At 53.9% G+C, this 24,206-nt stretch overlaps 1 protein-coding gene across 17 annotated transcripts; it reads left to right on the forward strand.

The window, feature by feature from the left end:
• Positions 1-8,279: 8,279 nt before the first annotated feature.
• TPD52L2 (TPD52 like 2) lies at positions 8,280-22,414 on the forward strand. Of its 17 annotated transcripts, none has more exons than XM_061361445.1 (11): positions 8,280-8,375; positions 8,893-9,038; positions 10,048-10,196; positions 11,035-11,094; positions 12,515-12,574; positions 16,414-16,515; positions 17,543-17,581; positions 20,367-20,393; positions 20,770-20,811; positions 22,012-22,060; positions 22,254-22,414. In XM_061361445.1, exons 1-11 carry the CDS (start codon positions 8,357-8,359, stop codon positions 22,347-22,349), a joined length of 789 nt encoding a protein of 262 aa, XP_061217429.1. In that variant the 5' UTR covers positions 8,280-8,356; the 3' UTR covers positions 22,350-22,414. The 17 variants fall into 17 exon arrangements, with proteins under 17 accessions (XP_061217429.1, XP_061217430.1, XP_061217432.1 ...); XM_061361446.1 differs by having other exon boundaries at positions 8,920-9,038; XM_061361448.1 differs by lacking the exon at positions 20,770-20,811 and having other exon boundaries at positions 8,337-8,375.
• The last annotated feature ends 1,792 nt before the right edge of the window (positions 22,415-24,206 follow it).

Below are 24,206 nucleotides of genomic sequence, written 5' to 3' on the forward strand. Positions count from 1 at the left end.
ATCATGAGGGCTCTTCCTTCCCTGCCTGCTGCCTACCAGCATCCCCAGGGTCTCCCCCAGCATCCCAGGGTGTCCCCAGCATCCCAGGATCTCCCCCAGCATCCCAGGGTCTTTCCGAGCACCCCAGGATCTCCCCCAGCATCCCAGGGTCTCCCCCAGCACCCCAGAGTCTCCCCCAGCATCCCAAAGTCTCCCCCAGCATTCCAGGATCTCCCCCAGCATCCCAGGGTCTCCCCCAGCATCCCAGGATCTCCCCCAGCATCCCAGGGTCTCCCCCAGCATCCCAGGATCTCCTCCAGCACCCCAGGGTCTCCTCCAGCATCCGAGGGTCTCCCCCCACATCCCAGAGTCTCCCCCAGCATCCCAGAGTCTTCCCCAGCATCCCAAGGTCTCCCCCACCATCCCAAAGTCTCCCCCAGCATCCCAGGGTCTCCCCAGCATCCCAGGATCTCCCCCAGCATTCCCAGGATCCCCCCATCATCCCCAGGGTCTCTGCAGCATCCCAGGGTCTCCCCCAGCATCCCAGGGTCTCCTCCAGCATCCCAGGTTACCCCTCAGCATCCCAGATTCTCCCCCAACATCCCAAAGTCTCCCCCAGCATCCCAGGGTCTCCCCCAGCATCCCAGGGTCTCCTCCAGCATCCCAGGGTCTCCCCCAGCATCCACCCCCCCTCCCTCTGCATCCCTCATGTGAGGAGGATGCTCCCCTCCGCCCCCAGGCGCGGGCAGGCGCTGAGGACGGGGACGCGCGGCCGTGGCCGGGGCAATCCCCGGGGCCTGTGCAGCGGGTTCGGGGGGGGGGTCCCTGCCGTGGGGCCGCTGCCGGGGACTTTCCCCGTTACCCACGCACCGTTTGCCGCTACCGGGGGCTGTTTCCTGCCCTGGCCGCTCTCCCCCTCCGCTTCCTCCCGTTCCCCCCCTCCCGGGGCTTTCCGGAACGCGAACCTCGGGCTGTGATGAACGGAGAGGAAGGGTCCGCTCGGGTACCCCCAGGGGGGTGATGGAGGGAGAGGGATGCTCGGGGACGGATGCGGGAGCGCAGAGCGAGCCCCGCTTCCAGCCGGGGCGGGGAGACGGGAGGATGCTCAGGGAGCCCTTCACCCTCTCCCGTGACCCTTCGCAGTTGGTGCCGGCGGCCTTTTACTGGTGTCGCCCATCCCAGGTGATGCAGGGAGGGGATGGAGGTGACACCGTGCTGGAATGGGGCAGCCCCATGGAGCTGGGGGCGCCGGAGGGTCCCCTGGGGTCAGGGCTGGGCCAAGTGCTGTTTTTAACCCCTGTTAAGTGCCTTAGGGAGGCTGCGGGCGGGATGAGCCGTTAATGCCCGCGGGGGCAGAGCGGGGCTGGGGAGAGGATGGGGCTGATGGTAACTGGGGTGCACGGAGAGTGACCCCCCCACACACACTCTTGCTCTGGCACCCAGCAGCCGTCCCCATGAGCATCGTTCTGGCTCTAACAGCCTGAGCCCTGCGCTTGCCTGCGGCTCCAGAAGGGGATTGATTCCTCACAAGGCTCCTGCCTGCCCCTGCAGCCCCCAACCCTCCCCTTGTCCCAAAGGAGCAGTGCACAGAGCCCAGGGCCAGCGGAAATGGGGGAAGAGGAGAGGAGCCGCTGCCAAGCGCTGGGTGGGAGGAGAGCAGAAAACAGGAGGTGGAGGTGGAAATGTCAAAGCCAGCTCCCAGCGCCGGGGCTGTGTCGAGGCCGCGGTGCTCAGTGGTGGCTTCTGGTCCTTGCTCCCCATCACCGAGGCCACCTCTGTCTCCGGTCCCCAACAGGAGGTGATGGCAGCAGCCGCATCCCTGCTTGACACCCCCCATGGCACAGCCATCGCCGGGCACTGGGGCTCAGGTTGGATTCCCGTTGTCCCGGGGGTCTCCCAAGCAGGATAAGGGAGACCCCAGCCCAGCCCCGGGGTCAAACAGCCCTGATCAAGACAACAGGGATGGGAGTTTATGGGGTACAACACAGGGGCACAACCCCCGGGGCTGTCCGGGATGGGGAGGGGGGGATCCCAGCATCGCCCCAGTTTGGGGTTTCCAGTGCAGGGAGTTGGGGCAGCCCCAGTGCATTGCTCCTGGCTGGGCTGACCCGTGCTTGCCACCAGCCGGGACTGGTCCAGCCCGCAGGGGAAACCCCGATGTGCGCCCTGGGACAGCCGGGAGCATCCCTGGGGACATCACAGAACCACAGCGTGGTTTGGGGTGAAGGGACCTTAAAGCTCATCCGGCTTTAAGGGCAGGGACCCCTTCCACTGGAGCAGCTTGCTCCAAGCCCCTGTGTCCAACCTGGCCTTGAGCACTGCCAGGGATGCTGTGGATCCCATCCCTGTGGATCCCATCCCTTCCCTCCCCCGTGTTGGCTTCACTGCACCGCTCGCCCTGTGAAGGGGGATAACGGAGCTTTGGGGTCCATCCCCACCGTGGGGCTGGCTGGGATCACCTGGCATGGCCCTGATCCTGCAGCCAAGGGGCCAGATGGCTCCGAGGAGCCCTGATCTCCCCCTTAATGCCCCCTAATTGTCCCATAGAGAGGGAGCGGGCGGCGGGGCCCAGCTGGGGTTCGCTCGCTGGCTATTTTTAATCCCAGGAAGCTATTTTGGAGCTGTTTTCCCTGCCCGCGGCTAATCCTGCCTTGCTTTTCAACCTCACCCGGCTCTTCGGGTGATGGGCAGCTCCCTGCCCGGGGCAGTCTGCGTCCGCAGGGATTCCAGGCCCAAGGAATGGGGTGGGAAGCGCTGGTTGGGATGGGGTGGTCCTGGATGCTCTGTCCTGCGCTGGCACAATGGGGATAGAGCCCGTGTGGGGACACAAAGCTGATGGTCCCCGCCATGGGAGCCGGGAAAGCCATCAAAGGATGGGGATGACAGAGGTGATGGGGCCACATGTCCCCTGGGTGTTATGGGGACCGCGGGGTCCTGGGAGTGCTGGTGAACTGAGACTGAATTGGAACTGAACTGGGACTGAATTGAGATTGAATTGGGACTGAATTGGGACTGAACTGGAACTGAACTGGGACTGAATTGAGACTAAATTGGGGCTAACTGGGACTGAAGTGGGACTCAATTCAGGCTGAACTGGGACTGAATTGGGGCTAACTGGGACTGAATTGGGAAGGAACTGGGACTGAACTGGGACTGAATTGAGACTGAACTGGGACTGAACTGGGGCTGAATTCAGGCTGAACTGGGGCTGAATTGAGACTGAACTGGGACTGAACTGGGACTGAATTCAGGCTGAACTGGGGCTGAATTGAGACTGAACTGGGACTGAATTGGGGCTAATTGGGACTGAACTGATACTGAATTGGGACTGAACTGAGAATGAACTGGGACTGGACTGGGACTGAACTGGGACTGATCTGAGACTGAACTGGGACTGAACTGGGACTGGACTGGGACTGAACTGAGACTGAACTGGGGCTGAACTGGGACTGAACTGAGACTGAACTGGGGCTGAACTGGGACTGAATTGAGGCTAATTGGGACTGAACTGGGACTGAACTGGGAGCAGGCACTGGGCACATCCCATCCCGCAGGACGGGGGGGAGCGGGCTCACATCTGGCCGCAGAGCGCTGGCAGGAAGTGCCGCTGGTCCCGGGGGGGGGCCCACGCGGCTGCCAGATGTTGTGCAGCTGTGTCCGGCGCCTCCCCCCCCCCCCCGCCCCGCATCCTCCGGGAAGCTCCCCCCTGCGCTTCCTCATTGGGAAGAGCGGGGGGATCCCCCCCCCCAGCTTCCTGAGCCGCGGGGTTCGGCTCCTCCATCTCCCCCCTTCCCTCGCTCCCGGTCCCCGGGGTCCGGCCCCTTTGCTGCCTCCTGACCCCGGGGTCAGGAGAGGAGCGGAGGGAGGAGGAAGCCCCGAGCATCCTTCGGTGCCTGCGTTCCCTCTGCTCTCCTTCAGGCAGCGCAGGACGGATCCTGCCCAGCGCCCACCCGCTCCCAGCACCACGGGGAAAGCCGGGAATGCCGTAGGGAGGGTGCTCCTCGCTGCCCCCTGAGTGCTGGGATTCAGGGATTAGGGCAGCTTAGGGAGCAGGGTTTTTCCAAGCGGCAGATGGTGCTGGATGCAGCCCAGGGTGAGGTTCGCAGGGTGGGAAACAGGTCCCCGAGCAGCCCTGGGCAGGGCAAGGGAAAATGAGGCAGGAGCAGGGAGGAGGAGGAGGGTTCCTGCCCCTCCTGTTTCCGGGCAGGGAGGGATGGAGGCCGGATCCGTCCCCAGCTCCCAGGCTCGCTGGGTGCCAGCAAGGACATCACACATTGAGGCCCCAAAGCCGCTCACAGCCGCTGGGAGAGCAGCGGCTCTTGCGCCCTTTATCCCTTGGGAAGCATCCATTGTGTCCCAGCCGGCCATGGGATGGGATGCGGCTCCCTCCCACATCCCACGATGGGATCTGGTCCCTCAGCCCCAAGCACACACGTGTCCCCGCGTCATCCTGTGCGTGCAGGGGAACCCCCAGGACCGCAGCCTTTCCCTCACATCCCCATGGGAATCTCCCTGCATCCCTTTGGGATGGGCCTGGCCATGGGGATGGAGCTCCTGGGCAGCAGGGAGCTGCTGTGGGGCTCTGCTGTGGGGAGGAGCAGCTTAATCCCAGGGGGGATTCCTGGTGCTGAGGGTGGAAACAAGCAGCATAAGAGGCTCAGGGGGTGATGAGGAGGGGATGGAGGGAAGCCCGATGGTTGGGGATGCAGTGCTGGTGGCTGGCACCTCTGGTGTGTAAAGGGAGCTTCCCAGCTGGGAGCATCCAAATGAGCCGGGATAATGAGGCAGAAAACAAGGGACCGGTTTCCAGGGGGAGGGATGCAATGAGGGGCTCTGAAATTGGCCCCACAGGAAGCAGGAGGAGGCTGCTTGGTCATGGAGAAGAGCCCGACCTGCCCCTTCCCTGGCTGGGATCAATCCCATGGCTCCCAAAGGGATTTGGAGTGGGAGATGAGTGTGTATGGGGGGAAGCCCAGCTGCTGGCTGGGAATTCACCAGGGAAAAGCAGGACCGAGGTGGGAACCCCTTGGGGATCCCCAGGATGCAGAACCCCAGCCCCCCCCGGCTGCTCCATCCCTGTACCCACAGCAAGCCCCCCGCATCCACAGGGATGCAGCAACGTGGGGATGTGGGGTTGGTCCAGGCATGGAGCCCGCATCCCACAGAGGATGCTCCGGATCCAGCCCATGGTGCCACGGGTGACATCTGTGCCCCACAGCCCCACAGCTGCACCCAGGTCCCCTGGGCTCAGCCCCATTGAAGAGTCCCTGGACCTCCTCCAGCGGCTCAGAAAGAGGAACCGTGTCCCGTCTCCCCCCCCTCCCAGTGCCCCCAGTGCGGGCCCGGGGCTGGTTTGGGCTGGGGGAAAAGCGGAAGCGGGCGGTGATGTCCTGCAGCACGCAGGGGGTGGTGGGGGACCGGAAAGGGGAACAGCAACACCGGGGAAAGAGGATCCATCCCACCTGAAACAGAACAGGGGGCTTGGGGCACACGGGGCAGCCTCTGGAGGGATGCTCATGGGGGACCCCACAATGATCCCAGCTCCCTGCTGCTGCCTTTGTGTCCTGAGAGCATGGGGTGGGGGGGCTGCACAGGGTGCTTAATGATGCTTCTTGCTCTTAGGTGTGGGATTTGCCACTGATGACCAGGGTTGGGATTGATACCAAGTGCAGCCTGGTTCTGCTGGGGAGCTACGGATGGATGGAGAGAGGGAGGGAGGGATGGATGGATGGAGGGAGGGAGGAAGGGATGGAGGGAGGGATGGATGGATGGAGGGATGGATGGATGGATGGAGGGAGGGAGGGAGGGAGGGAGGGAGAGAGAGAGGAAGGGATGGAGGGGTGGATGGAGGGATGAATGGATGGATGGATGGATGGATGGAGGGAGGTATGGAAGGAGAAAGAGATGGATGGAGGGATGAAGGGATGGATGGAGGGAGGGAGGGATGGAGGGAGAGATGGATGGAGGGAGAGAGGGATGGAGGGAGAGATGGATGGAGGGATGAAGGGATGGAGAGAGAGAGAGAGGGATGGATGGATGAATGGATGGATGGATGGATGGAGAGAGGGATGGATAGATGGAGGGATGCTCTAGTGGAAGGTGCCCCTACCCATGGCAGGGGGTTGGAACTGGATGAGCTTTAAGGTCCCTTCTACCCAAACCAATCTGAAATTCTATGGAGCCCACCCAGCCATGCTCCCACCACTGCATCCCTGGGCAATGCTGTGCCCCCTGTGTCACCCAGGCCATGGGATGGCTCATGCCTGGGGCTCAGCAATGCTGCTCTGGGCTGAAGCTGCCCAAAGGCTGGCCGTGGACCATCACCACTGCATCTGGGAGCAGAGAGAGCCCCACCGGCCACTCCTCCCAGTGCTCCATCGGCACCTTGGACATGGGAATTGCCCTTGGCACAATGAGACTGGGCTCCATCAGCCTCCATCAGCCACTGGCGTCAGGGGCCGGAGCCAGCACGGCTCCGCTGGGCCCTTTCCAGGCGCAGGGAGAGCAGAGCCCAGGCGGCTTCATGGAGCAGGGAATCTAGGTCAGGGCTTGCTGTGAAAGGGGGCACAGAGCCCAGGCTGTGTCGGGTTCCAAGCGGAGCCACGGAGCGGCGGCGCCTGCCTGAGCCTGGTGACCGGGAATCATCCCTGTTCCCCCGCATCCCGGTGCGGGCACCCATGGGTGCTGCTTCCCTCCTTGCCTGGCTGGGAAACAGCCGGGGTTTATGGCTCTGGCTCTGCCAGGGCTGGGAAACAACGTGTTCTGTGGGAACAGCTCCCCGGAGCGATGCCGGGCACAGGGAGATGCCGTTGCCTCCCGGATGAGACGTTCCCCACCTGGCAATGCTGGGCCCTTCCCTCCCTGCCACCTCCGCAGGGCTGGGTCAGGGAAGGGAGCCGGGATCGGGATCAGAGCTGGATTAGGAATGGAAACGAAGCGAAACGGCAGCAGAAGGGGAAGCAGTGGCTCTGCGGAGGCGAATTCTGCCCCCCAATGAGTGCCCAGGAGCAGCCTTGAACAGAAGCAATAACAAAGAGGATTTTCCTTTCCCCAGCCCCATTCCCAAACACAGGAATTCTGCTTCCTAACACCCTTCCAGGGCTTGGGATGGGGAACGATGCAGTTGGCAGCACGATGCCCTTAATGCAGAGCCTGTGCAGGGGCGGTGGGTTTGGAGGGTGGTGGAGCCCCAGCCCCATCCCTGCCTGCCCGGCCAGGCTGGACTTGGCAATGGGGCTTCCCCCTGCAGCTCCCTGCCTGCCGCAGCATTCCCGGCTCCTGCTGCAGCCTCCCAGGGCCGGGGTTGCAGGAATCAGGCTCTGGTGAGCTTGGAAAACCCCACCCGGGTTTCCCCTGAGCCCCACTTCCAAAGGAGCCGCGTGCTGGGGCTCCAAACACCGCAATAACCCCCCAAAACCACCACCCCCCCCCCCCAGACCAAACACGGGCGCTGGGCACGGGCCCTAGGAGGGGCATTCCCATGGGTGCTGCCTGGATGCGCTGTTGGGAATGGCTCCGTTAAACTCATTCCCATTCCCCATTCGCTTCCCTTTCCACACCGCACCCAGAGGGAAGGTGTCCGGGCCCATGGCAGGGGTTGGAAGCGGAGGGGCTTTAAGGTCCCTTCAACACAAACCCTTCCGTGATCCCATGGATGCGCGCATGGAAAAGGCTCGGGAACGGAGGGGAGCGGGGAGGAGGCTCCAGCCCCGCAGGGTTTCACCCAGGCGCGTTACGGAGCTGGTGCGAGCGGAGCCGCAGCCCCGGAGCCGGGCTCTGTCTCCAGCCCCGATGCAGCGGCACCGGGTACCGACCCTAGGGTGCACCCGGCAAGTACCGGGCAATGCTCCAAGGGCTGTCGGGTCTACACGGGAGCCCAAACGGGGCCGCGGCCCAGCCGCCCGCCTCATTACCGGTGCTAATTAACGGGTTCATTACCGGTGTTAATTAACGGGTTTATTAACGGTTTCATTACCGGGTTAATTATCGGTGTTAATTAACGGGTTTATTAAGGGGTTAATTAACGGATTCATTACCGGTGCTAATTACCGGGTTTATTAACGGGTTAATTAACGGGTTCATTACCGGTGCTAATTACCGGTGTTAATTAACGGGTTCATCAGCAAGCTCCCGGTCCCGGTTCAGGCCTGTACCGGTGCTGCCCCCTCCGTCCGCCCGCGCTACGGCACCCCCGTGACGTCACCCCCGCTTCCGGTGAAGGGCCGCGGGCAGGCGGCGGCACGTGGTGCTGTTGCCGTGGCAACGCGCCGGTGACGTCATCTTCCTGCGCCCCTCCTCGGCGGAAGTGGCGCGGCGCTGGCTACGTCATAGGAGGGGAGGAGGTGGCGGCCGCGGGAGGACGGGGCCGGACTCCGCGATGGAGAACGCGAGTCAGGGTACGGGAGGCACCGGGTCCGGGTTCCGTGGGCCGAGGGGGGTACCCGGGTTGGGCCCTCTATGAGAAGCGGGGACACGGCCCCGGTGGGTGCGATGGGCCCGGGGTGGGAGCCGCGGGTTGATGCTATGGACGAGGAGGCCGGCACCGGGGGTTCCGTGAGGGGGGAATTGGGCCTTGTGGGCACCTCCTCCTCGTACAGGGGCCTACGGATGGCGCTGCCGGCTCGTCTGCCCTCCCCCGGGTCCCTCCGCCTTCCCCGGTTCGTTTCCCGTCCGGGCTTGTCCCAGCGGGCTCTGGCGTGGGCCCTGCGGGTGTTCCGCTGCCCGGTGCGGGGCGGAGGAGCTGTTGTGGTGCGCGGTGCTGCTGCTGGATGCTGGCGGAGGAAACCCCGCCGGAGCTTTCTCTTCCTCTTTCTCTCTCTCCCTCCCTTCGCTTTCCCCGCCGCGCTGCTCAGGTTTGCATCGCTGCTTGCTGGCTGCTTACTCCGTGTGCCCTCTGCTCCTTGTCTGTGGCAGATATCAACCTTAACTCTCCCAACAAAGGTCTGCTGGCCGATACCATGACGGACGTACCCGTGGATAGCGGCGCCTCGGCCAGAGCCGCTGCACCCGAAGGGCTCACCCTGGCTGAAGAGGAGGAGCTGAGGTCTGAGCTCGCCAAGGTAACGCCTGTTTGGGAGCGGGGGCCGTGGGGCTGCCGTGCTGGGAAGGAGCAAACCCGAGCCCCAGGAGCAGGGGTCCGGGGTTAAACGCTTGAGTTAAACCCTTGCGCCTCTCGGCTGATTGCTGAAGAGCACAAAGCTGGCAGAGGCTTCAAAGGGGGCCGTGGCTTGTGTGCTCGTTTCCAGGGTGGCTGAATTTAGAGCTCTGAGGAAATAAGGGGCTTTGGATGCTCTGAGCTTTGAGCTCCGTTTGAAGGCAGAAAACACTTGGGGGAAGCACTATGCAAAAAAGAAACTTGTTTTTCTTTAGGAAGCCAAGACAGTGGAGCACTTGATATGGCCCCCTCTTCTACCTTTTTCTCTTAGATATCTATTACATGCATAGGTAACTATTTATGGTGTCTTTGTGCTTTTGAAGAGCTGAGTTTGTAATGTAACAGCCTAAACCTCAGCCCCCTTTGGGGGCTTAAAGGGCAGTTTATAATCTCCATCTGAAGTGTAGCTGCAGTTGTTCTGTAGCACCCGAGGAGCTCCTGGTGGGGCTCTGACTTGCAAGTATTGGCAAGGGGGAAGCTGGCAGCTCTGAGGGCTCATATGCATCTGTTAAAGGAGAACTGAAGCCTCTCTACCTGGGAGCAGCTCTGGAATACTGTGAAGACATAAGGGAGATCTCTGAGGAAAAGCTCTTTGCTGTAATGAGAGGCAAAGAGTCATGAACCAGAAACCTTCATTAATAAGGTTTGGCAACAGGTTTTTATCTGCTGTTGAAATGACAATAGCACTAGGAATAAGTTCTGTTAATCTGGGTGCCAGTGCAGGGGCTTCCATGGATGCTTTCCCAGTTGAAGGCTCCCGCTCCACCACCATTCGTGTTCAGTGGAATTGTGCTGTGTGTACATGACATTCCTCCCAGTTCTTTAACCTCGGCTTTGAGGGAGGTAGGAAGTTGGCTCAGGTTTGAGAGTTTTACTAAGCTGTGCTTTAAATCCAACCTCTCCTTTTCCCTAAGGTTGAAGAAGAGATCGGCACTCTCAGGCAGGTTCTGGCTGCTAAGGAGAGGCACTGTGGAGAGCTAAAGAGGAAGCTGGGTTTGACTCCCCTGGATGGGCTCAAGCAAAACTTGTCTAAAAGCTGGCACGATGTCCAAGTCTCCAATGCGTAAGTGTTGCTGTGATGCCTGTGTATTTAAAAGTGACTCTTTCCTAATGATTTCCCAGCAGCACATTCCAGGGCTCTTCCAAGCAACTGGAGGCTTTTGTTCTGCAGCAAAAGGCACTTAAGAGCAATAAATCTTTAAAGTCAGTGTCTTTATGTCAGTGTAAACAGAACTCTCCTATCTGTGATTGGGATAAACTGGTGCTGGATGCCCTTTCCCATGATGTTAGAGATCCAGCTCACCACTGAACAGTCCTGTTTGCCCATTTTCTGCCCGTTGTTTGAGGTGTCTTCAGCTGCTCCCCTGTTCTGAACCCAGGCTCAAAGAGAAGCAAGGAGTTTCAAAGCTCCAGTGCTCAGAAGCTCTTTCCTGAGTCAAACAGCTTGAAATCAAAAGCCTGCACTTCCTAGGGAAAAACCCCTGTCATATCAGTGTGTTACACAGTCATCTCTGCCTAAAGAAGGTGTGAAATGAGACTGACCCTGAGCAGGCAGTAAGGGCACAATTACTGCAGTGCTTGACAGTGCTGAAAGAACCCTGCTGTGACCCTGCAGTTGTGCCTGAGTGTCAGGGACTCACAGTGCCCATGGAGTTACTGTTCAGTCTAAAAAGCCTTGTGTAACTTAACTGGAATGTGGAGTTACACACAGTGTGGAACTTGTAGCTACTGACAGTGCTGCTGCCCAGCACATCATTGAGCTGTTCCTCTCCCTGTTTATTCTCTCCCTTTCCCTCATTTTCCCCCCTACATTTCTGTTGTTCCTTTGTAACTGAAATCTGTGTCGTCGTCTTAAAGAAATGAATATTCAAATCATATTCATCAACACTTTCTGTTTCTAGTTATGTGAAAACATCTGAGAAACTTGGAGAGTGGAATGACAAAGTGACACAGTCTGACTTGTGAGTGCCTCGGGCTCCTCAGCAACTCCCCCCTCGCTGCTGCCACTTGTCACAGGCCTCAGGGGTTCAGTGGGAGCTGGGGGCTTGTGAGGCAGGGCTGTTCCTAGCAGCATGCCTGGCTTCTGGCTGTAAGCATCCCTCCATTGCAGAGGAGATGAGTCAGTGTTACTGCCATCATCCCTCTCATGGGCTTGCTATTGCAGAAGAAAAATTCCAATCAGTTACCAGACCACATCATGTAAAAACAAAAGGGGGGGGGATGACAGAAATCAACCCCAATTTCCCCTTAGTACTGAAGGTTCAACTGCTGCTATGTGCCTTATTAGTGAACCTCATCTTTAATGTGAAATCATTTCTCATCATTCTAGTAGGAATCAGTGTGGTTATCGCCTTTCTGTACAGCCACCTGGGAGAGATGGTGCCTGAAGGCATTTATCTGTAGCTGGAATTAGGGGCTGTGCAAATGCAAATCTATCTGCTCACTTTGGAAAGCCACCACACAATGGCTCTTCTGCACTGATGCAGATGGACCTCTGCTGATGTCAACACCAGAAAGCCATCAGTTTTAGTCTGTATGTACAAGCAGGTGGCAAATGCAGATGAAGAGCATCTGGCTGCTTCTGTTTAAATATGTTAGACCTCTGTTAATGTTAGACATGATTCCTCCTGTAAGGGAGCCCTTGAATGTTTCCTGCTCTGAAGGTTCTCTCCCTTCTATGTCTTGTGCTGAAGGAGATGATTATTTAACTAAGGAACACATGGACTGGGAGCATCCCATCACTAGGCAAGATGGCAGTGATCTAACTGGGGAGAGTTACACTTGTGGGTGATGTGAGCTGCCTGTAATAAGTCACTCTGAGCTCTTCTGAGTGTTGCCTGAGCTGGTAGCAGGCACTTTCTGTAGTACTCGAGTTAGTTCTGTACCTCCAGTGATAATTCTGGCACCGTGCTGGTTTGGATGTAGGGAAACATGATGTCTAAAGATAATGAAACGAAGTTTAGCTGTTTGTCCAGGTCACTCTCTATCAGTAAACTGCAGCTTTGGGTGCAGCAGACAGATTTCTTTGGCCTTGTGCTCAGTTTGCTGCTCTGTGCTTGTGATACCTCACTGCCAGCAGCATGTAGGGAGGGAGCAGGAGATGCGGAGTCTTTCAGTTCCTGACACCTCTGAGCTGCAGGCTTCCTTTCTCTGCTGTGTTTGGATGTGCTTAAATAAGAAAGAAACTGGGGCTTTGGTGTCTCCCTGCCTCGAACAGCAGCTCTTTTCCTTCTGGCTGTAGCACAGAAGGGGGGAAGCTGTTGCTGGAGAAGTGGAGCTTGTGATAATGCGAGTGTAAAGAGACAGTCATGATGTGGCAAGTGTCAGAAGCAGCATCTGTAGTGACCTTGGCTCTGTGTCTAACCCCCATTGTGTTTGTAGATATCTTTCAGCCAGCAGCACACTGGAGGACTGGAATGAGAAATTAACTCAATCAGAAGCGTGAGTGTCTTAACCTTGAGTGTTAACAACTGCTTTCATGACAGTCTGCTGCCCCTAACAGCTCTGTGCCCCTGCTCCAAGGCCTCTGCTTTGACTAGATCTGTGTAAACATCTATCTCTTCTAGCTTTTGCTTTCTTTAACCCAGTAAATGCCTCTTCAGGGAGAGGGAGCTTTTCCTCAGGTCAGTGCTTGAGTGATGTCCTTGTGGTCCATGTAGGTAGGGAAACCACTGGGTAGCTGAGACCTGCGTGTCACACCTTGTATCTTCAGCTGATGAGCTATGGAATAGCCAGACTGACCTCTTGTTTTACCCTCTGTGTGCTTTGCAGGGAGCACGAGCTTCTCCTTTAGCTGTGCTACCTGATGAGAACAAATAGAGCTGTGGTGTCCAGAGCAGCTGTTCTGTCATGTTGGGGCCCCAAATGGACTTGAACAGCTTAAACCTCACAGCAGTTCCACTCCATTTGTTGGCTGTGAAGGTTTCTTGGCTGAGGTCTCTTAGCTGTGCTTTTAGTCAATGCCTGGGATTAAATTCTCATCTGGACTAAATCATGGAACTTGGCCTTTGTCCTTCTCACTGCATCTTCCCCGCAGTACATGGCACAGCCCTCTGCAGGGGGAGCAGGTAGATAGTGTTGTTTTCTGAACTGATTTAAACCATGGAAGGTAGGTCTGAGGCAAGCCAGCTTTTCCTGTTCTCTGTATGAAATTCAGCCCTTTGAGCTGGTCTGTTCTTGGCACCGCGGGTGAATAGGAGCTTTTCTTCCTAAGACAGCTGAAAGATGAGCAGAGATAAAAAGTAGGGGTATCAGAATAAAGCTTTCAAGTATGCAGGTCTTAGTTCCAGCGTTCCCTGTATGTTTCCTAGATGAAGGAGGTGTAAATTGTCACTGTTTCACTCGCTAACTGGAATGACCTTGGGTTTTGTGCTTGCTGACAGTGAGACTGACTCCAGCAGTGTCTAATCAGAGTTCCTGCCTGGGTGTGCCTCTTAGAGTGGAAACCTTCTGGTTCTGTTTCCTTGTAGTTAATAGGTGCCAGAATGTGGAGGAAGCGTGCTTTTGTGAGCACTTTGAGGCCTCAATAGCTGTGGCACACCAGTTTTCCTGCTTGCTTTGGCACTAGACAGTGACAGTTCATGTTAGTAAGGTAGATGCTGGTTAAAATGGAGAGGTGAGGTGGATCGAAGGAAGGCTTCAGAAAACAGTTTCTACCTCTTTTATCTAAAGCTCAGTAAATGTGAGGAGTTCAAAAAGTCCAAGGATGAGGTTTTATGTTTTACAGGGTTTTTTATGCAAATGCATACTCTTTCCTGTTTTGGGGCTTCTCTGCATTAGAAGTGACTGAACTGGGACTGGCTCTGACTCGTGACCTGTTGCTGCTTTGGTGCACTGCTGCATTTCCTGGTCCGTTGCCATTCCTGGCCACAGGCTTGTCCTCTGACACGAATCAGCCCAGGCTGCCCCCCAGCTCCAGTTTCATCATAGCCAGGACACAGGATGACTGAAGGGGTTTGTGTACCTGGCCAGAGAACACAAATGGTGTTGGCTGGAGAAGAGCAAGTGAGAGGAAACTGGTACTAATGCATAAAGGAGGGTTCAGGTCTGGCTTCTTCCTATCAAGGTTTATAGGTCTATGAAATGTGTCGATACCACAGGATGAACATCACCAGGGAGAGATCAGTTCTGTGGCTTCTGCTGAGCCAGTTGCCTGTTAGCAAAGCAGAGCTTACATTTATTACTCCCACATCTGGATTATTGTGCTTTGTTCTGATGCTGGGGGAGTGTGAATTTAAAGCCATGGCAATCCCATCCCTGTCACTTGCAGGAGAGCTCTTGTGACTTCTAGGTCAGGGCTGGGTGCAGTTAAGTTGTATTAAAGCCTTGTATAATCAGCTCCCTGTTGTCGCAGGCACAATTCCACACGTGTGTCTGGTGGCAGTTCTGGGTTAAAGAGCTTCTCAGCTGCACTCCCCTGGCTCTGCCTCCTGCATTGCAGGGATGGAGGTGTGGGTGTGTGGTGGGGAGCTGTGGATGCAGCACTAGGCTGCTGGGCTGATCTGCCTGCTGCTCTTTTGTGTTCTTCCAAGTGTGTATTTCAGCTGGATCGTTTCCTTGATCTACATTTCCCTGTCAGCACAAGCAGCCGTGCTGGCATCATAAAGGAGCAGCACTTGAGTGTCAGATCTTCAGTTATCTTCAGAACACTGCTGTCAAGGGTGGAAAATACAGTTGGGAAATCTTTGCTCTTTATCTGCTGAAGCCAGACATAATACCTGGAAGTGTGCAGTGTATGCATGGTCTGGTGGTGTCCTCATTGCTGCTCTGGTGCTCAGTGCTCATCTCAGAGCTGAGTGCCAAGCAGGGGTAGCATCAAGGCTTCAGTGAGCATGAGGTCTTCAGTGTTTGTTGTGCAGCTGTAAATCAAATCCCATGACAGGACTCAGCTGGGGAGGAGCCTGAGTGCTAAAGGCAGGGATTGAGCCTGAGATCCTCCTCTTCCAAAGCAGCTTTAGTCCTGGGGTTCAAACACAGTGCAGTAGGAAGACCTGTGTAAGAGCAAGCGGCGTTGATGCTGACCAGTTCACTTCTAAGTTGACCAGAGGTAACTGCTTGCACAAGATTGTGCTGTGGAGAAGCAGTATTGAGGCCTTGCTGTTGGGGTAATTCTGGAGGCCCTGATTCAAGAAGAATTGCTCAGCAAAATGTGTAGGTTTCAGGAGCAGGGAGAAGGAAGGTGAAGCTGATGTGGTTTTGCCCTGTTCTGTATGAGTCTTATGTACATTCTTGATTCAGAAACGCTTGGTTGTGGGCTTAAACATAAAACCCCCACAGACTAACATGCTGTGATTGGTATTGCTTGAACCCCATTCAGCTGCTCTCTCCTGTGCTGCTGTCTGGAGAGAATAAGGTGCAGCTAAATCAGCCTCTTATCACGGTGCTTTTAGCCTTGGGAGCTCAGGCATGAGAGAGAACACTGGGCTGTTTGTGGTGCCCTTCTCCTAAACATCGCAGTCAGGCAAAGAAAATAACCTCAAGATGAAAGATTGGGAATGAGAAAACTTGGCTTCAGTTGTTGAGCTCATGAAAAACAAGGCTCGGGTTAGGAAATAACTTGAGGAATGCCATTAATGTAGCTGTCGGTCACTAACTGGGGAATAGCTTAGAGAGATGAGTGCATGAAAGTGGCTCCAAGATCAGTCCCACCTGAAGGACACGAAGGTTCTCAAGTGTCTGTCTTCTCCAGCTCTGCTACAGACTCTGATGTAATCAGCTCGCAAATACAGGCTGTCAGATCTCTTATGTACTGTGGTTAATGGTAACTGATGGGAAACTTCTCTACCCATTTACTTCTAACCTGCAGTTGTAGAGATAATGCTGATTCCTGCATTTCTTTACAGCAATCCTGCCTCTTTCCTCTATAAGCTAACGCTACAACAAGCACTGCACCTTCTTCAAGCCTGCAAGGCTATTATGGAATAGCTTCCCAGACTTATTTTCTCAAGGTGACCAAAAGGTAGTAGTAGAGCAACTGGGATATGATGCCATGGTATTAGGATTTCCACATGGAAGATTGGGTTTGGGGTTTTCTTTGCGAATGCTTATCAGATTTAAGAACGTCAGGTCCAAATGGTGAAGTGAATGTATGGAGAGGTTAATCCTGCACTCTTTAAGACATAGCCAAGGCTGGAAGAGGCTCTTTCAGTGCAGTCAGGGCTGCTCACTAACCTGGCTTCTCCCCTTTAATATGGGCTCCTGTTTCAAAATGGGGGGGATGCTTTTTGCTTCCAAATGCTCCTCGTTGGTTCAATATATGATTTGCTTTTGCTTCTGTTTAGTTACAAGAAGACCCAGGAAACCCTTTCCCAGGCAGGCCAGAAGACTTCAGCAGCCCTGTCCAACGTAGGCTCTGTTATCAGCAGGAAACTTGGTGACATGAGGTAAGATTTCTGTGCTGGCCTTTGGTGCTTTGATCTTGGTTTCAAACAGTAACGAGACTTTAGACAATAACAGGGCTTTTCACCTTGTTTTCTGCTTAGTTGGCAGCACAGTGCTGCTGAGGGACTACCTTCTGCTGTGTGGCCCTGTATTACATAGCTCAGAACGCATTAAGTGCTTATGAAAGACTCGTTGATGGGATAAAACCTGTTCTAAGGCATTTAAGTTTGATCTTGCTTAGGAGAACTGACTGTTTTCAGCAGCCTTCCCCCTTTGACTGTCATATGGTTTCACTGCAGCTTTTACATCATATGGAAGAAACAAGCATTAAAGCTGACCTTTAACACTGTTCCTGGATTATGGAGTCTTACTGTTTAGGATTAGAAGAGGTTCATCTCTCCTGTGCTTTGTTGTGCTTTAAAATGAGGCAAAGGCTTCCTTTGATGCAGTTGCAAGCCCCCTGTGTTTCTGCAGAGAAGGGCAGTGTGCCTTCCAGGCACAGTTCTGTCATGTTTGTTTGAAGATATAGATGCAGAATATCATGACAACATTAAGAACTTCATCCTGGGCTGCATCAAAAGGGGCATGACCAGCAGGTTGAAGGAGGTGATCCTGCCCCTCTACTCTGCTCTTGTGAGCCTCACTTGTAGCATTGTGTGCAGTTCTGGTGTCCTCAACATCAGAAGGACATGGAGCTGTTGGAACAAGTCCAGAGGAGGCCATGAGCATGATCAGGGGCTGGAGCACCTCTCATATGGAGACAGGCTGAGAACATTGGGGCTGTTCAGCCTGGAGAAGGGAAGCTGCATGGAGACCTCAGCTGGACAAAGTTGAAGGTTAAATGAGTGATTTACCTGATCTTCAGACATTGAAGTGCTTGATGGCAACATCCAGAGCACCTTTCTTGGGATTAAGAGCTAATTCTGAGTACCCAACACATCTAGGTTACAAAGGAAGTATTCCTTAGAGCTTGTGTTTAATGTAATGTACCAGCCCTTGCACTGAATGGGTAGCTGTTGTTCTTTGTAGGGAATTTCCCATTCCGCTGTGGCTGGGAGTATCCAAGTGGTAAGAACTTGTTGGCCTCTGATCACACAGTGCTGATTTATTGTAGTTCTGTCCTCAGTGAGTTATTTACTGTGTTCCTGCAGGCTGTTCTTGGTGTTTTCAGTAGCTCACTTCTCTGAATGTGGCAGAGGCCAAGCTGGCTTCCTGCCCTTCCCACTATGCAAGGCTGAACTTTCCTTTCCTGGAAACTACCTCGTCTGCTGGAAAGGGGGGATTTACATGTAATCACAGTAGAGTACAGATACTGGAGCAAGATGAGGCTGTAACTCATTTTGCTGTACCAGTAAGTGAAGTCATTTTGTGCCTGATCTCTGTGGTCTGGTCAGGCTGCTGTGGGGTGAGAACTGTGCTTTTGGGACCAGATGGGGAAGTCCTGAACCAGCGTTGCCGTCAGAAGAAGCAGTTTCCAACAGGCTTGGTCCTCCCTGTTGCCTTCTGACTGGGACAACACAGGTCACCACGCAGCTATGGGCATGGCTGAGTGAGGAGGGCTCCTGGTGGCCTGACATGGTCACGGTGGCAACTGCCTGTGTCATCAGCAGCCCTACAGACAAGGCAGGCCTTTGGAGCTCAGCATTAATCACCAGTTTAAACATCTGCATTCCTTTTTATAGCTGATACCTTAGGTGATGTGTTGGGAAACAAAGGCAGCTTCTGCCTTATCGCCTGGGGATCCCTGCCAAAGTTATCTCAGCTTTGTATGTGTGTGGGAACACAGTAATGAGGCTTTGTTCCTTTCAGTTTCTCTGTGTGCATATGAGCAGACTTCTGTCCCCTGTGCTGCACTCATGCCTTGATATTCCTGATTCTGAGTAAGGTTTAACTCTGAGCACAAGTTGCTGCAGGCACTACCCCACTTCCTACCCTTACAGGTGAAACTCTGGTGTTCTGATGTGTGCTCAGAGCTGATGAGGAGTGAAGTCTGTTGTGTGGTGATCACTTCTCTGACCGAATGGAGATGGTCTCTGTGTGCAGAGAATCTCTGTTCCAGTCCTCACAGCCTACACTGCAACCTCTGTTTCTGTACTCTGTTTTCTTCTTGCACTACACATTCACTCATAAAGCAGCTTTATTTTCCATCACTGGAAGTGTGGAGATAACAGAAGGGATTTCCTTGTTTAGTCAGCCTTCACCGGTTGATAAATGCAAGGAAGGCGTAGTCATAATTCCATTAAAAATCCTTGGAGCAAAATGCTGTTAAATACAAGTAATGTGTCCCTGGGTTAAACCTGCAGGGTTGCTGTGTTCTGGTCAAGATGATTTTAAGTGCTGTAGGTGCAGATTGCAAGGAGACACTGTGAAGTTAATGTGTAACTGCATTAGTGCTGTTGCTGTATTAGATTGCCCGGAGGGGAGAAAAAGGAGCTTCATTAGTGGGTGGGATGTTACCAAATCTTGGCCAATTCAGCTTTTTCTGCTATCTCCACTTACAGTTAAGAAGTAATTTGGCTTCTGGACATTCTGTCCCTGCACTTTACTGAGCCCAGTAAACTGCACAATGGGAAGTGTTCTCTTCTTGTGGAGAAGACCTTGTTTGTGGGTTTGCTTCCACTGATACACTTTGTGTTGCCTGGAGTCTGCTGCTGTGTGTTCCACTACAAGCAAACCCAGTAGGAAATGGTCGCCTCAGCCCCAAATTCCTGAATGTATGTCCACTTTAAATCCTTATGGAAGAAGAAGGGTTACTGCCAGGTGGAAGCCAAGATACCGAACAAACCAAGCGGTGCTTGTGGTATTGCATACAGAGTAGCACGGTGCATGGATGAGTGTTATCTGCGTTCTCCTTTCAGCAAAGGAAGTGGAAAGTTAACTTATTTCACATAAAAAGACAGCATTTCAGGGAGCCTGCCTTGCCAAAGAGCCGATGTGGGTGCTTGGGGAGATGGGACCACAAAGCTGAACATCTTTGCTCTGCCTGTCAGGAAAAGCCCTTGTGCTCCTTGCCAAGTACTTCAGCTCCAGATTAACACGACTGCTTCCTCCTGCAGAGACAAACTACATTTAAGGGGAATCAAACACTGCTCCTGGTAGGAAAAGCTCCTTTAGAGCATCCTGCTGATTGTACTAGGAGAAGTAGGAAGCCTTGGTCTGTTATTTTGGACTAGAGAGCTGCTACTGCACTGCAAAATCACACATGGAAATGTGGTAACCTGGTGGGGAATAGTTTGCCTTCATACCTAAAAGTGGGCAACCAGGTTATGGAGTCAATATGACACCTTTTATCCAGATACTCCTTATCCTTATTAGACTGCAATGTGTTCTCTGAGCTGTCGCTTTGGCATCTGCAGGCTTGGCAAGGTAACATGCAGGTATCCAGTGCAGGTTCCAGTTACACAAGTTCTTGACCAGAAGGTCCCTAGCAATGCTGTCTTTGTGTGAGATCCCATGGGGGAAATGGGGGTGGGAGGTGTGTTTATTCCTTGGTAAACCCTTCCATTTAGGCAAACGTGCTCTGAAAAGCATAAAATCAATGACAGCAATGCCATGGGATAGGGGCAGTGTTGGCCTTTGTACACTCAGCCCTTCCCCTCGCCAGCACCGCAGCTCTTGAGCTGCTGTAGGTGTTGGTGTTGTTCTCTGGAAAACAACTTATCTTGGCTTGAGTCAATGAGAAGCAGTTGGTGTTTTGCCTGTTCCTGTGATGTGTTTGGAGAGGTTTCCTCCTGGGCAGCTCACCTTGCTGTCCTGTGGTCCTGTGACCATGCCCTTGCATGGAGTGTTTCGCTCTGCACAAGTGTCTCACTGTTGCTTCCTTTTCCCCTCTGCTGCCGATGGCTTCCTGCAGGGCTCACCCCTTCTCCAATTCCTTTAGGTAAGGTTCTCTTCCAGGCTCAGAAAAGAGCAGTTGGTTCTGTGCCAGCCCCTCGCAGGCGTTAAAGGGGATGCTGATGGTTTCAGTTTGCCTGCACTTGTGACACAGGTTGAGAAAGCTACCACAAACCAGTGCTCTGTCACTGACTTTTGTATCACTGCTGTGGTTGGCAGTTAAATACTCATGCTTGCTGCCCTGTGTCTGGAAAACGAAGCTCTGGGTTGCAAAGAAGGGAAGAAAGGGCTGGATTTTACCCCTTGGGTTGTCCCCAGCAGCCTGTGTGTGGACAGAAAGTGCTTCAGAACCTGCTTTTGGGCCCTGTCACCCTACATCTGTCATTTAACTTTTCCCTCCTTCCTCTAATGCTTCCGAGCAGCAGTTACTCCATCCGCCACTCCATCAGTATGCCAGCCATGAGGTAACGTAGCAACTCCTGTGTTTCCAGAGTGGGATTGGTGGGAGAGTGCAGCTGAGTCTGTCGTTACTGGGGTTTCCATCTGGTTTTACAGCTGGTTCCCTTTGAAAGCAAACCCCACTTGATACGGGGTAACCGCATCCTGCAGGTTGAGCGGGTTTTTACCCAATCTCTTCTCTATGGCTATTGGCCCCTTGCACTAAGTGCAGTGGTGTCACTGGACCGAAGTCTGCTTGGAATTCCCAGCTTCCAGAAGGTCCCTGAAGGGCAGGGGTTAGTCCTGCCCTCACAACATGTGCCATGGTCACTGTGGATACCAAGATGAATCCAAACTCAGCCTCTGTCTCCAGTCTGGAAGCTCAGCATCCTTCTCAATGTGCCCTTGAGGTGCTTTAGGTGGTGATCTCCTTGCAGGACAAACATGAGCCAGGGCTGGATGAGGCTCACAGAACCCCTCTCTCTGTTCATCCTCATTCCAGAGGGATGGAGGTTATTTTATGGGTGCAAATACAAAGGGGTTCTTTGGAACAGAAATAACGGAGATGAGGCTCCTGCAGCCTGGCCTGGGGAGAGCAGCTCTGGATGAGTAATTGCCTGATCCATAATGCTCCCTACTGAGCACTGCCCTGGAACTGGTCACAAACAAAGCAATCTGTTGGGTTGTCAAACCACTGACCTGGTTTTCTGTGCTTGAGGTATGGAATCCTCTGATTAATTTATTACATTGAGTTTTATGGGCTTTTCCTGATGCAAACAATCACTCCTGTAGTAATAAGACTGCCCATAGGTACAGGCGTATGGACCTTCCCCTTCCTGCCCATGGGATGGAATACGGGGAACTGCAAGCTGTGTTTTAACCCCTTTCCAGCTTTTCCTTTCCATTATTTAAGACAGTTTGCTTTTAGTTGGAAACCTGTAAAACCAAGAGGTTGTTCTCAACATACCATGCATCCCTTCTCTTCTTGTTTCCTTCCATGTTGAGCAGTGGCATAAGTGTTCTCCTTTGGAGTCTGTATGTGGTGTGCCTGAGGTTTGTGCCCAAGGCTGAGTGGAGCTGGGGGGGATGCTCTGGATGGAGCTGGGGATGCTCTGTGTTCTCTTGTCCCTGCATGGGAATGGCCAGAGCCATTCATGCAGTGTGATTTGATGAAGAAGTGACTTGTTCTGATTTATTCTTTTTTTCCCCCATCTCCTTTCTTTAAGGAATTCTGCAACCTTCAAGTCATTTGAAGATAGAGTTGGGACCATAAAGGTAACCATGTGCTTTGCCTTGCAAACCCAGAGGGTGAACCCTTAATTTCTGCAATGTTTTCCTTCTATTCATGCAAATGGCCTCTCAGATATGTGAAGTCTTTGCTCAAGAAGGTGACCTTGGCCAGGGGGGAAGCGGCTTGATGTTCTCGGTGCTGCTTTCTCCTTGTGCTGACTCTCTCCTCTCCTTTCAGTCCAGAATGGTGGGCAGCAGGGAAAACAGCACCGATGGCCTCCACTCCCCCTCGGGAGCTGGGGATCAACCTCCACAGGACAACGCTCCCTTCTAGACCCGTGATGTGGCTTTGCACGACTCCGAGCCACCTCCTCCTTCCCAACCCTTCCCAACACACGCGCCTCCACGAAGGGGCTGAGCGCTGGTTTGGAGAGATCCATCCTTGTTCATTGCTGGACACTGCTGCTGGATCCGGGTCGAGTAAAGCGAACGCTGAGTTTTGTACACAAATCCTATTTTACACTAAGGTTTGTAGGTGAAGCGCATCCCCCCCGTCCTTTTGGGAGAGCGGGGACGGCGCCGTTTCCATAGAGTAGCTCAGAAATGCTGCTTGGCTTCCATCAAACCAGTTTTCCCCATGTCTGATGTCACTTGCAGCGTGAGGAGGGCAGTCACTGGAGAAGCCAAGCGCATGGGTAGCTTAGCTTCAGCTTCTGGTTGTGTCACACAGCTCCTCAGAGCTCCCAGGCTTCTCCTGTTACTGCTCGCTCAGCTCTCACTGGAGTCGTGGGGTCAAGAGTTGGGTTCTTTTCTGGGCTCTCATAAGGGAAACTTCCCCCAGCAGCTGCCTCGTTGTTACACTAATGCTCGAGCTTTAACGAAACTCAAACCCTTTATTTTTAAATGCAACACATCTTTAAAGAAATAAAACTTAAAAGGCAAAAAAAAAACCCCAACCCAACTCCATCAGCTTTGGCATCGTGTTAGGGACCCGCTCCCTTGGCCTCAGCCTGCCTCGCAAGCCTTACATCACCACCTGCTTTCCTTGTTCACGGTTTTATTTCTATAGAGAAGACTGCAAGGGGAATAAAGCTGGATGTTGAGCACTGGAATTACACTAGCAGCGTGCTTAGCAGCCAGTTCTTGTGTTAAGCTCCTCAGTGCACTCCGTTTTGCTGAGTGTATGAAACTTGCTTCTCCCTTCTCAGCCGATGCCTTTGCTCTTGGAAGAGGAATTGCTGGAGGCTGCTGGTTACAAAGGCTGTCTCTAGCCCTCTGGATGCTGTTGGAGGACTCTGAGGGCTCCTCCTGGTACCTCCCACCACGATGGGATGGGTTTTCCAGTTGAAAGCCCCAGCTCTCATCTCACTTTCCAGCACTGGCATAGAGGGATGGAGCTCAAGCAGTGCTGGGATGTTTTTGCTCTGTTCATATCCAGCTTCCTTGCTCAGGAGCTGAATAATACCCGAGTTTTCTTCTAGAGGCCTGATCTCATTGTAGGCAAGGTGCCTCCATGTAGAAATACCTAGAGTGAGCAATTCTGTGCCTTAGAGGCGAAGTGGGACTTACTCAGGTCTTTAGGCTTGTTGATGTACATATCTGCATAGCGGTAGTGGTTTATCACCCCGGGGGGACTGAACCCCCTCTGACCCTCTCGAGAAGCAAGTTTTGACACTTCACCTGTGTTTAATCTGTTTCCCCCACCCTCTGCAGCCCCGGGGATGCAGGATGGAAGCCTGGAGGGAGGTGGATGTGCTGGTGGGAGGTGGATTCAGTGCTGCTCCCCTGCGAGGAGTGGAACCGGGCCTGCTGGGTTTGGGTGTTGAACTGTTTCTAGATAAAGATTGAGGAAACTTGTCAATAAAGCATTCCTTTGGGAGAAAAGGGGGTGAACGTGCCTGTCTTGTTCCGTCTCACAGCACTCTGCTCCCGGCTGTGCGTTAGGAGTGCGTCAGGCAAATAACTGCAGGCAGCAGCTTGAGGTGAGAAGGAACTCAAATACTCCATCCTCCAGAGAGGCAAGTAACTGTGGGCAGCAGCTTGAGGTGAGAAGGAACTCAAATACTCCATCCTCCAGCTTGGCTCTGGATGCTTTCTAGGGAAGGGATGCACTAAACGCGGTCTGATGTTGATGCTGGATGCTAGCTGCTTCCCCATCCATACCTGTGCTCAGGCTGGGCAGCTCCAAGCC

Source organism: Neopsephotus bourkii, unplaced genomic scaffold (genome assembly GCF_033783945.1).
Source record: "Neopsephotus bourkii isolate Nb327-2 ecotype Australia unplaced genomic scaffold, CSIRO-AGI_Nbou_v1 NB_1060, whole genome shotgun sequence".
In the NCBI taxonomy this organism is placed as follows: domain Eukaryota; kingdom Metazoa; phylum Chordata; class Aves; order Psittaciformes; family Psittacidae; genus Neopsephotus; species Neopsephotus bourkii.

Coding starts and splice junctions, on each gene's coding strand:
- TPD52L2 (XM_061361445.1), top strand. Junction 16,516..17,542: donor AGGAAACTTGGTGACATGAG/GTAAGATTTCTG, acceptor TGTTCTTTGTAG/GGAATTTCCCATTCCGCTGT. Junction 22,061..22,253: donor ATAGAGTTGGGACCATAAAG/GTAACCATGTGC, acceptor CTCTCCTTTCAG/TCCAGAATGGTGGGCAGCAG.